The 11,431-nt window shown below is 47.7% G+C and overlaps 1 protein-coding gene across 1 annotated transcript; it reads right to left on the bottom strand.

Moving 5' to 3' along the window:
- Positions 1–3,025: 3,025 nt before the first annotated feature.
- Positions 3,026–8,048, bottom strand: LOC143008419 (terminal nucleotidyltransferase 5A-like). The gene is made up of 3 exons (XM_076160175.1): positions 6,878–8,048; positions 5,060–6,052; positions 3,026–4,999 (listed from the first exon to the last, which is right to left on the bottom strand). Exons 1-2 carry the CDS (start codon positions 7,301–7,303, stop codon positions 5,237–5,239), a joined length of 1,242 nt encoding a protein of 413 aa, XP_076016290.1. The 5' UTR covers positions 7,304–8,048; the 3' UTR covers positions 3,026–4,999; positions 5,060–5,236.
- Between the last annotated feature and the right edge of the window lie 3,383 nt (positions 8,049–11,431).

The raw sequence follows: 11,431 nt of genomic DNA on the forward strand, positions 1-11,431 counted from the left end.
TGCCAATCAAGATCTGGCCAACACGCACGGAAGTGATACTTCATCGGTCATCATGTTAGATCCTCTTTGCGTGGCAGAGAAGTGACTTTACACACACACACACACACACACACACACACGCATGTATCTCCTCCACCCTTTCTCAGGCTCCGTCTCTGCTGTTTCATCATCGTGTCGACCTCCTGTGAGGGCTGTAAACAGAATCGCAGACAGATGTGCACAATCAAACACAAACATATGAGAACACAAGTACAGTCGCAGTCCATGACTCTGATGTGTGTGTGTGTGTGTGTGTGTGTGTGATGTTTACTCCCCGGGCTCAAACCTCACCACTGCATCATCTCCATCATAACTCTGCCCAGACGAACCTGTGAGAGACGAGCGGATGGGCGAAGCGTTGGCGTCTTTCTGAGCTCGTGAGAACATTTGGTTCACATTTCTGCAGTCAGACTTCAGGGAACACTCCAGGAATCAAGCCTCATTTTCCAAAGTGCGGGTTGGCACGGCGATCCCCCAAAACACAGCTAAAGATTATGTTTGTGATAATGATGATGGTGATGGTCATGGGTTCACTGCTGATTGGCTCCATAGACAGAATCACAGAACACAACGCCTCCTCGCTCTCTCCAGTAATGCTTGACGAAAACTGTATGCAGATTAATTTATGGCTTTATTCCCTTTTGGAGCGAACCGTCCAATCATGTGGGCCGGCCCGTCTCAGCTTTCAGACGTGTTTGTTAATGGCTGGTTTCACTCTGAGCTCCAGATGGCCAAAGTATTTACACCAGCCGGCATAAACACTTAAGATTATAGCTGAATATGATTTATTGCTTCGACCCGAGTCAGTTATTTGGCAGCGTGGCGTCACGGAAACCAGCACGTTTTGTCAACAAGTATGAGACATTATTAATATTATGTTTGCCTCATAATCAAGAGGATCAAATTTTGCTTGCAAGCACTTTTTGTAATCTGTAAAAGCAACACAAATTATCCTGTAACACAAATAAAGAGACAGCACACGCACACAACGGGAGATACACACACACACACACGCTCTCTCTCTCTCTCTCTCTCTCTCTCTCTCCCTCCCTCTCACACACACAGACACACTCTGCTGTTTCTCACAGTCTCGTCTTGCCGTTGTTTGATTTACTGGGTGACCTCTGACCTCGGGCCGGGCTGAGCTGAGCCGAGCTGAGCCTGATGGATTCTTGGGCTCGCCGCTCCAGCGTCACATACGCAATGTTTCACGTCACTCTCATCCAATAAAACCCTCTTCTCGGAAAAAAAGGGCTAGGAATAGAAAAGTTCTCTCGTGTGATGTCGCTGGATGAATCGCCACGACAACTATGGAAGATCTTGCACACATCTTCCTCTGGGCGTCTCTGAACTCTCAGCACGGTGATATAAACCCCTCCTAGGTTTTGATGGATCCTCTCTGTGCTTCTCCTCTAAACACAAGATTGACTCTTTGAAGACCGTCCACCTCTCATAAGTCTTTCCAGAGAGTGGAATCCTGTCCTCCTCCTCCTCCTCCTCCTCCTCCTCTTCTTCAGTACTACATATCAATTACTATTCCTGTAAAAGACGCTCACGTTTCCTTCTTTATCAGATAGCCATTTACCTCAGACACACACACACACACACACACACACACACACACACACACAAACACACACACACACCTACGTTAACTCCCTTGCTCGTTGTGCAACACACCTATCCGCTCGTTGTCTCACTTCATTTCTGAGGCCCTGATAAGGAGGTGAACTCTTTTTTTGTTTTTGTTTTGCCCTATGCAAGAGTGATCTAATCGACAGCAGGGCGTGTACGTGTGTGTGTGTGTGTGTGTGTGTGTGTTGGGGGGGATGGAGGTATACGTTACAGTGCAATAGCCAGCAAATCTCTGGGCTGTAACTGCACCACAGAACTGAGCACATGCTTATGAAGGAGGCTAATCAGCTTTCTGCAGATGGGCTAATGTCCTTACAGGGGGAGGGGGTGGGGCTATATTTAGTGTCCACTCTCTCCCTCTTAACAGGGATAACATGGGTCCTGTATTCTCTTTCTCTCTCTCTCTCTCTCTCTCCCTCTCGCTCTCTCTTTCTGACCCCAGCTACCTGGTCAGAGACAGGAAGGAGGAAGGAGCGAGTGAGCGACAGGCGGGGAAAGAAGGAGAGAGCGTGAATAGAATCAGGCTGAGTCTGAGTGTCAGTGAGGATCAGATTCCACCCAGGTTTTGGAGTGGAATCCAGGGAAATACTTTGAAAATACTTTAAGTGTCACAAAAAAGGACTGACAATTAAGGCCAAGCCACAAAACGCAGCAAAGCAGGCCACAGCTCAGTTTGTCACGTCCTTCATATCGTTCATTTCCTTCACTTCCTTCATTTCCTTCGCTCCACATTCACGTCGTTACATCAGTCGTTTCTCGTATTTGAGATTTGGTAAAAGTTCTGATTTCATCCTCAGTCGCAGAACTTTTTCAATTCTACAAATGTGTTTAGGAGCATTTCTGCAAACGCAAAATTTGCATAAAGTCACTGGACGGGTTGTGGCAAGTGTTGGTCAACGGGTTCAAAGAGAGGAAATGAAAAAGAGGAAGAAAGACTGAAAGTGTGAGTAAAACACATGTCGCTGTTTTTCTTCAGAATTTCCTGGGGAAACTGAGGTCCAGAATCCTGAACAGGGTTTCTGACTGAAGTTACGACGTCAGAGAGAGACGCAGATCTACATGGAGCCGCTCCACTCAGTCTGCATACCATAAGGCCCTGGAGGACGAGGCTCTGCCGGAAGTGAGGTTGCCCACAAAGTTGCACGCTGGCCACACTCACGTACGGCCGATCAGGTCCCGGCTGGTTTAGCTGACTCGGCACTTTCACCACACGGAGCTCAGGGACAAAGATAAGGTTCAATAATGTAAAACATCTGTGATTGATTATTTTGCTTAGTTTGCAGCCTGCGAGTGTGTGATGATGGTGAACAAATGAAGTGAGGAAGCTTGTGTTTGTTGGTCTTTCTCTCAGTTTAATGATCAAGTCGGTCATTTTAAAACACAAATACAAGATCATTACTCCTCAATCCAATATACACACACACAACAGTGAAACAATCTCTTAGAGCAACAGAAATCCATATGAAACAGCTCCCAGCACACACACACACACACACACACACATACACAAGCAATTTATCCTGCATCCAGCTCCCCTCTTCATCATCCAGCATTAGACAAATTCACACACACGCGCACACACACACACCTGCTCGCACACACATTATTCAATTCAACAGTTCAGCTTTGAATCTGTCTAATAACATCGGCCGAACACAAACTGTACAAAAATAGAGATCGATAGAAAAATAGGAGATCTGACGACGCCTTTGACAGAGAACCTCGACTTTTTCCAAACCAAAGAAACCAAATCTGCCTTCTATCCGCTCAAACGTGTGTATGATTGTCTGGAGAGAAAACTAAAACTTCCCAAACAGCCCCCAAAAAAATCCATTTCTCCTTTCATCCCATCAAAAAAGATCAAACACTGATTGGCCGGCGTCCACGGTCGTCACATCTTCGTCTTGTGAAGCTTCTTCTGGCTTCACGGAGCTTTTTTTTTTTTTTTGCAGATCTTCTCACACGTCCGTGCTGGATCCTTTTCACTTCAACCAGGAGTGTTGCGTTTGCTCCATTCCAGAGCCGCAACATCCCTGTGTGCTCAACCCGACCTCCACCCCTCTGACAAACACACAGCTCCTGGGATGTGACACCTGTGTGTGTGTGTGTGTGTGTCTGTGTGTGTGTGTGTGTGTGTGTGTGTTCCCTGGTCCCTACTCGCCCTCTGGCACTCATTTACAATATGTACAGTAAAATGCAACAACATACAAAGTATATCAAAGTGGCCCCTTTATATGTTTGATGATACAGAGTTCAATCGAGTCGTACATTTAAAATATAAGAAACCAATCAATCAGTCTTAAGTTTCCCCTTTGGCGTAACATCATGTGAGATATGTGACCACAGTAATATAGTTTGTATGTGTTTTCTTTTCCATTTAATTTCCTTCTGCAAAAAAAAAAGAAGATTTGATTGATTGTGTTGCTCAATTGCTCCCCCCCTGCGAAGGGTGGAAATGTAATGTAAGTCGCTTTGGATAAAAGCGTCTGCCAAATGATCGTAATGTAATGTAATGTACAAATGTCGGTCCACCAGTCGGAGAGCAGATAAGAGATAAGAGCTGAGTCTACGTCTACATGCACGTCTCTAACTCGCCCTCTTCCTGCTAAAACTCTCTCTCCCTCTCTTTCTCTCTGGCCTATATCCTCCTAAACCACACATCTCCGTTTCTATCACCGTTATGAACCTTTCTGATCCCCTCCCCAACCCATTTCTAAAGATGAGATTGTAGATTGTGTTGTCACTTCCTCTTTGGTTGTCATGGAGTCCAACAGAGCTGCAGATCAGAGCAGAGTCTTCAACTAAACACAGTTGTGAATCAGTGAGTCCCCCAGTGTCCCAGACCGTCTCTGTCCACACACACACACACACGTCTCACCTACAGGCACTTTACAGAGAATCATTTCCCTACAGGAATAAATCATGCATTGTTTCGTTGTTGGTGCATTTTTTATCATTCAGATGAACTTGGGGATCAAAGTCGATCTGTGGATTTGTAAACACAAACACCCAGGTCCTGGTTTTGCATCGTCTGTGTAAAGAGTCTCACTTCTCATGGATAAGACAGACACCTGGATTTGACCGATATCTCTTCATTACCTTCAGACGCGTGTTTGGCTTGGCCCTGCCTCCAGCTGTTACTGTCAGCTTGTGTGAGCTTGTTTTGAGTCTTTGACAACATGTTAAGATGATGTAGATGCCATCAATGTTTGTCTTCTGCAGTCAGACTGTCCTGCATCCGGTCTGATCCTCACCAGGCTGAACTCAACCTGATGTTTCCTCCGTATCAACCTCACACAGGATCCTAACGCTGACCTGTGGGACTCTACTGAGGACAGACGCTCCCTGGTCCATTGTCTCCATCCGAGTCTCTTGTCCTCATCACCTAAAAAAAACCCTTTAAAATGCCTTTATTCTCCTCTTTCATCTTCATTACCCCTCCTTCTCTGTGCACTTCCAACTCTGGAGGAGCAGGTGAAGAAGAATCATCGCACCCTTTCATCCAGTTAAGAGTGCGTGAATGAAACGTGTCCATGATTGTGCACAAACCTGCACCATGCTGCTAGTTACAGGGCAACCAGGTGGCGTACATGGGCCGGTGGGATGGAGGAATGTACTGGTGAGGGGCTGAGGGCGGACAGGAGTAGACGGGCTGCACCTGGGCCACATAATAGTTGCTGAAGTTGCCATCGGCGACATAAGGGGCCGGCTGGTAGAAGCAGGTGACGTTGGCGGCGTTGGGGATGGCGTTTTGCTCGGCCAGGACTCGTAACGCCAGCGAGAAGATGAGGCCCAGCGTCTGCCGTCTCTCGTGGCCCATCAGACACACGGTGCTCTCCTGCACCACGTTGTACAGCGTCGCCAGGTAGTCGTACTTCCTGTCCTCCAGGTCCACAAAGTGGTTCTGGAGGTAGGATTCCATCTTTCTCCTCTGCTCGCACACGTCGGGGAAATCTATGAAGAACCGCGAGCACATGTAGCGCTGCAGCAGCTTCATCTCCACATCGGAGGCCGCACGGAAACCCCTCACCAGCAGGTGGCAGTACTTCAGCAGGCCCCCACCTCGGATCTCCTCGGGGCTTCTCGTGCAGATTAGGCGCTTGCGCAGGTGATCGAGGGCGGTGGGGAAGTCGCCGTAGACGCTCTCCCCGAGGATTGTGGGGTGGAAGGTCGCAGCCATCGGGTGCTCAGAGCACTCGTAGAAGAGCAGGAGGGAGTCCAGCCGGATCTGGAACGAGTCCACGCTGAACTCAAACTGCCGCCGGAGGGAATCCACGAACTTCAGCTCCACATTCTTGCCGCGGTTGTTGGAGAGCGAGATGAGACTCCAGCGGTCGGAGTCGTTACACACCTTCACCATCTTCTGCACATAAGCCTCCTAGAAACGAGACCAGCAGACACAGATTACGACCTGACCTCAACTCCATTCAGGTCTACGATGGAACTGATTAAAGTTTTCAGTCCGAGGCCTTGTTGGATGTGTTTTAACCTTCATATGAACATGTCAGTGAACAGTTAGTGTTCATTATGCAAAGAATACGTCAGACATCATCCATGACTGTGACCTATAATTGTTTTAATTCTCAAACAATGAATCATGTATAAAGGAGAATTAGTTTCAGACGTGTTCTGTCTTTCACAAACAGGCCTTCGGCTCTTTTCTGCTTCTGCTTACCAACTCTTCCTCTTTTTCTCGTACTTTTTCCAACTGCGATAGAAAGTTGGCTGAATACTTTCACCCGCACATGAGCTTATTCTTCATAATCTTCCGCGGCCATCACAGTTTCTTATGGTTTAGATTAAGTCCTCACTGCAGGCCTCCGTATCAGCTGGCTCCAATAACCAGATGCAAAAGCTATTTGGAGATGATAAAATCTCAATTTGCTCTCTGGTGGCCATTAGGAGCCTGAAACCTGGTTCGCTGGTATCTAGGTAACTGTATGTACGTCCCACTACAATTGGATTAGACTGAATCCTCTCTGAATTTGAAACCAACCTTTTTACTATGCTAGGACCTACATCACCCCCCCGGCTGGATCCATTCAGAGTCTCTATGCTTTATGGCCTCATTTGAGTGCTTTTGGAAATGTCAAACGTTTTCTGCACAGTTTGCACCCAAACAAAGATCAACCAGGAGAAGATAGAGTGCATTCAACACAGCACTGCTTTTATATATAACATATTAAAATGAGCCCGTTGTTACCTTTAAGGTCACTGGTGTGATCTTCTCTTTATTCACTCCCTCAGGCAGGAAGTCCAGCAGAGAGTCCAGCACGATGTCTTTGACTATCTGGAACTCCATCTCTCCTTTCAGCTCTGCGCAGAATATGAGGTCCAGGTCTTTCCATCCCAGCCCGCTGTCCTCATGCAGGACGTAGCTGGCCGCGGAGCCGTTCAGTCGCACCTCCCGGACGTGGATCCGCTTCTCCTCCATGCGGGACCGGACCACTTTCACAATGTCGCGCGGTTTGAGATCCAGAGTAGGGAAGCTCCAGCGGCCGTGGATGGGGATGGAGCCCGTCAGGATGGCGTCCAGCCGCCGCACTTGCTCCCAGTTGAGCACGCTGAGGTTGATGCTCTCCCCGTCCGAGCCGCTGCACGCCGGGATCGAGGGAACCTTCTCGTCCATGTTGAAAAGAGGTAGACGGGGTGTAAAAAGACGAAATTCTCCGTTGGCTCCTTGTGGCGCAGTGGCATTAGCGAGCTGCAACTTTGTGGAGTAATGGCCGTTTGGAGCGGATGTCAGTCATGGTCTCTGCTCGTCTCCCGGGCTGGCGGGGCGGTGATCTGCGTGTCCTACTTCTTACATAAAGTCTGCAGTCCAGACAAATTCACTTCAGGAGCTCTGCGGCCGTAAGACTCAGCGGCTGTAACGCATCTGCTGAGCCGCTGTGCGCTCTGCGGACCCGCCGTCTCCAAAGTGTCAAGCGGACATAAACTGTTAATGTCCGAGTCCCCGAACACGTCCGCTTTCCCTTGCATTCGAAACATTCACCGACTGATCCATTGCATCTGTCAAAACCTTCACACGCAGCAGAAGTTGGTCGGTTCAGTCCCCCGCGTCTCGCTTTTACGCACAGACCATCGTGCGTCTCTCCTGCGTAACTGCAGCTCCAAGCGTCAATTTGGCTTCGCAGCACCTTTAGAACGGCCACCGACTTGTATAGCAGTGCAGTTAAGTTGTTTAATCTTTACATTTTGGCGTTTCTTCCTCTCGGGGGTTCTGCGTAAAGCCACACGCGTCCCACTCCGCAGCAGCTGGAGACGCTAATGTGGCCCGTCCGCTTCCTGTCTGCGCAGCGTCGGGGCGGGTCGGTTTGATTGACAAACTCCTCCGTCTGATCGTTACCGCAGCTTCCTCCTCCTCAGCTACTTGGATCCGCTGCGGGCTCGCAGGCAGCGTTTGGGAAAAGAGGCGTGACACAAGGAGCCTGATTGGACCGCTGCACCTCCCAGCGCGGAGACGATCGCTCACAACTCCCACTTCTGTCAGCCGTCCATCACGTAAAGGATGTTGCCCCCCGCACTTGATCGGTACTGATATGAAGCCGAGTCCACACGGATCCGATTTCAGTCCTGAGCAGCACTTTTATACCACTGCAATGCGTGAAAGGGTTTTTACTACTTTGAAACATGTTCATGAACGCCTCACTGTCACATGCTGAGAGAAACATGTGCAGTTTATTAGAATACTATATACTTTACTGTCTAAACATCAGGAGTAAAGAAGAATCTGATCAGCTTGGACCTCTTACACTTATTGGGTGTCAAACTCATTTAAGAATGTTTGTTTCTTACATTCCAAGCAGCAGACATCTTATAAGTCACAGTGCATGACAACAAATATCATAAATGTAAGTTAAAAGTAGTTTCACCGTTAATATATGTGAGCAGGAGGCAGAATGACATATACACACACCGGCCTCTAGGGGTCGCATGTCCTTTGAGACTTCGTGTCCATCTCTGCAGGTCTGTTGTGACTTTACATTGGCTCAAAGCTGCAGTAGATAAGCTATTGTGCTATTGAGACACAGAAAACAAACACATCCTGTCTTATGGAACGGCATGTAAGGTATGTTTAAGTGCTTTGGCAGGTTAGTTGTCATGGAGAATCGATCAACATAGAGATTTACAGGCATATCTGCGTCACGGCAGACGAGCCCATAAACCAGCTTACTGCAGATTAAAACCTGAATGTGCAGTTACACACACACACACACACACACACACACACACACCCCTCTGCATGCAGGCGTCTTGTTGAAAGCCGATGGACCGTATTGATCCCATGGTTAACTGCTGTTATCTACATATCTTTTATTGGTCAGTTGCGATGTCATATTTCAAAACTCTCATATGCAACATCACTTCTTCATTACGAAAGAGGTGAGATGTTGTTTTAGAAACCACATGAACTGACAAACGGCCAAACAGGCCATTTATGTCCCTAGTTTGTAATATTTCTCTGTTGAAGCTCCATCATTTAACAGAACTGCAGCTTTCCCTCATGTTAGTATCATGAGCGTGTATGTGTGTGTGTGTGTGTGTGTGTGTGTGAGCGTTTCACTTCTTTCTTTCCGGCCCTTCCTGCCTGTAGCGGTTATCTATCATATGACACAGCGGCCCAAGCAGCAACGTTTTCATTATCATAAAGGTCACATGAGACAATAGATGCATGAGAAGTGTAAATGGAAAACAAATGAGATTGCAGAACCAAAGCTGAAAACCTTCTCCCGGCCCAGTTACAGGCCATACTGGAAACAATACGGCTCTGTTTGCTGCCATGAGAGGAGGAACTCTGTCACGTTGTCCCTCCATCAGGTGGCTGCAGGCTGAACAGGCAGGCAGAGACCCTGCAGACACTTATCTGACCTCTGACCCCCTCACCGAGATGTCACAGGTTTGCGCTGTCTGACGACATTAGAGGATTGGTTAGGGGATTTCAGACAGACCACTTGAGAGCGAGCCAAACCAATCACCATGACGTGTACGTGTATGTGTGTGTGTGTGAGTGTGTGTGTGTGTGTGTGTGTGTGTGTGTGTGTGTGAGAGAGAGACTTGTGCATTGTATCTTTGCCTTCATTTGTGTTCAACTGCTTACAGTCAGTTTGTTGGATTGTTGTATTTGAGACATTTTTCTCTATGTGTAGTCAACTAATAGTGAATGAGACACACACACACACACACACACACACACACACACACACACACACACACACACAAGCACACACACGTTTCAGCCCTACTTCCTCCCCTCCACACTTGATCCCTTGTTACGTCCCACAGTCCGATCTGCCTCTTGCTCTTTTGTTCTCATCCTCTTTTCCATTTCCGTTTTCATCATTCCTACTCTTGGAAGTTCATTAAGGGATTATTACAGCCAGCATGTGAGACAAATGTTCCCTCTGCTCCTCTGCTCCTCCCTCACACACCTCATCTACGTCTACTCCCTCGTTGGGTTTTGGGGGGGGGGGAAGCGGCCAATCAGGAGCCTCACATCCTCACAGGAAGCTACCTCGCATGCTTTTGGAACGTGGGCTCTGCTTTTTCCCCCAGAGCAACTTGGCCGTCGCCTCTGCGCCCGACATGGAGACCTGCTCCTCCGCAGCCAAGACAACAGAACGCCTTCTGTTCTAAACCCCTCAGCGCCCTCCGCAAATACTTTACATCCTCCCTCTTCCCTCCCATTCCCACACCGTCGCTCCCTCACTGAACAGTACCAAACATTCTGCCAAGTTCTCCTTTTTTTTTTGTGTTAATGTTTTGGGGAACTATGTTGCGCAACCAGAAAATCCACTGGAATTTCACATTTCCTTAAAGTCTTTGAGTTGTTTGTAATAGTTTAACAGAAATCTGCTCTGGAAATATCTGCTGCTCCTCGTGAAATGTGTCATCTTTATTATTAAAAAATGATTAAAGAGAAGCTACAGCTGAGAGTTGTGCTGTGGTGACCTCATTGTCTCCGGCAGGTTTAACCTCCAGCTCAGTTCCAGACCCTTGGTGACCCCCACTAACCTCAACCAGCGCGCTGAGGAAGTGTAAGCCACCTGCTAAACTGCTCCACAGCCCATAATGAGATTCGCTGACGTGCCCGAGACTGTAAGCCATGCTGGACGATGCCCCCGTGTGTGTGTGTGTGTGTGTGTGTGTGAGTGTGTGAGTGAGGTAGAGTTACGTTTTAAGAGCAGCGAAACGATGAAGAAATAATATTAGAATTTGACACGGGAGGCCAGATTCACACCTCAGCATGTAAAAACACAGGTAGGAAGGCGCCTGTGGCTGTAGAGGGCGCTGTGCTCCCTGACATCTGTGACATCAGAAAGGTTATTTCTTGTTTGTGCTCATTTTGAAGAACATGAATCTTCTTCTTAACCTTTTTATTGAATCCAGTGATTAGTTTTCAAGTCAAACCCTGATATTTTTCATCTTCCCCTCAAACAGGAAGTGACCCTTGTGATGTCATAGAGGTCAGTTTCGCCCACACAGCTTCCTCTACAGACACATACACTTCTTTAACAGTTGGTTTTGCATGATGAATAACGCTTCCTAACACCATTAAACCCAAAGTGACGCGTTGAACTGGGGAAATCTGCCGTTGATGATTTTACTTCTTTAAATCCTTTAAACATTTGCTGTGATTTCCCACCAAAAGGAACTCACGCCCTCTTTTAATGCGTCCAGAGAGATTTAAGAGTAAATATTTCCTTTTTTTAAAAATCGACTGTCTGCGTTCCCCGATCTGCCATTACCCAGGCCA

Source organism: Genypterus blacodes, unplaced genomic scaffold, assembly GCF_046128005.1.
Source record: "Genypterus blacodes isolate CSIRO-AG114 ecotype Tasmania unplaced genomic scaffold, CSIRO-AGI_Gbla_v1 ptg000104l_1, whole genome shotgun sequence".
Taxonomy (NCBI): Eukaryota; Metazoa; Chordata; class Actinopteri; order Ophidiiformes; family Ophidiidae; genus Genypterus; species Genypterus blacodes.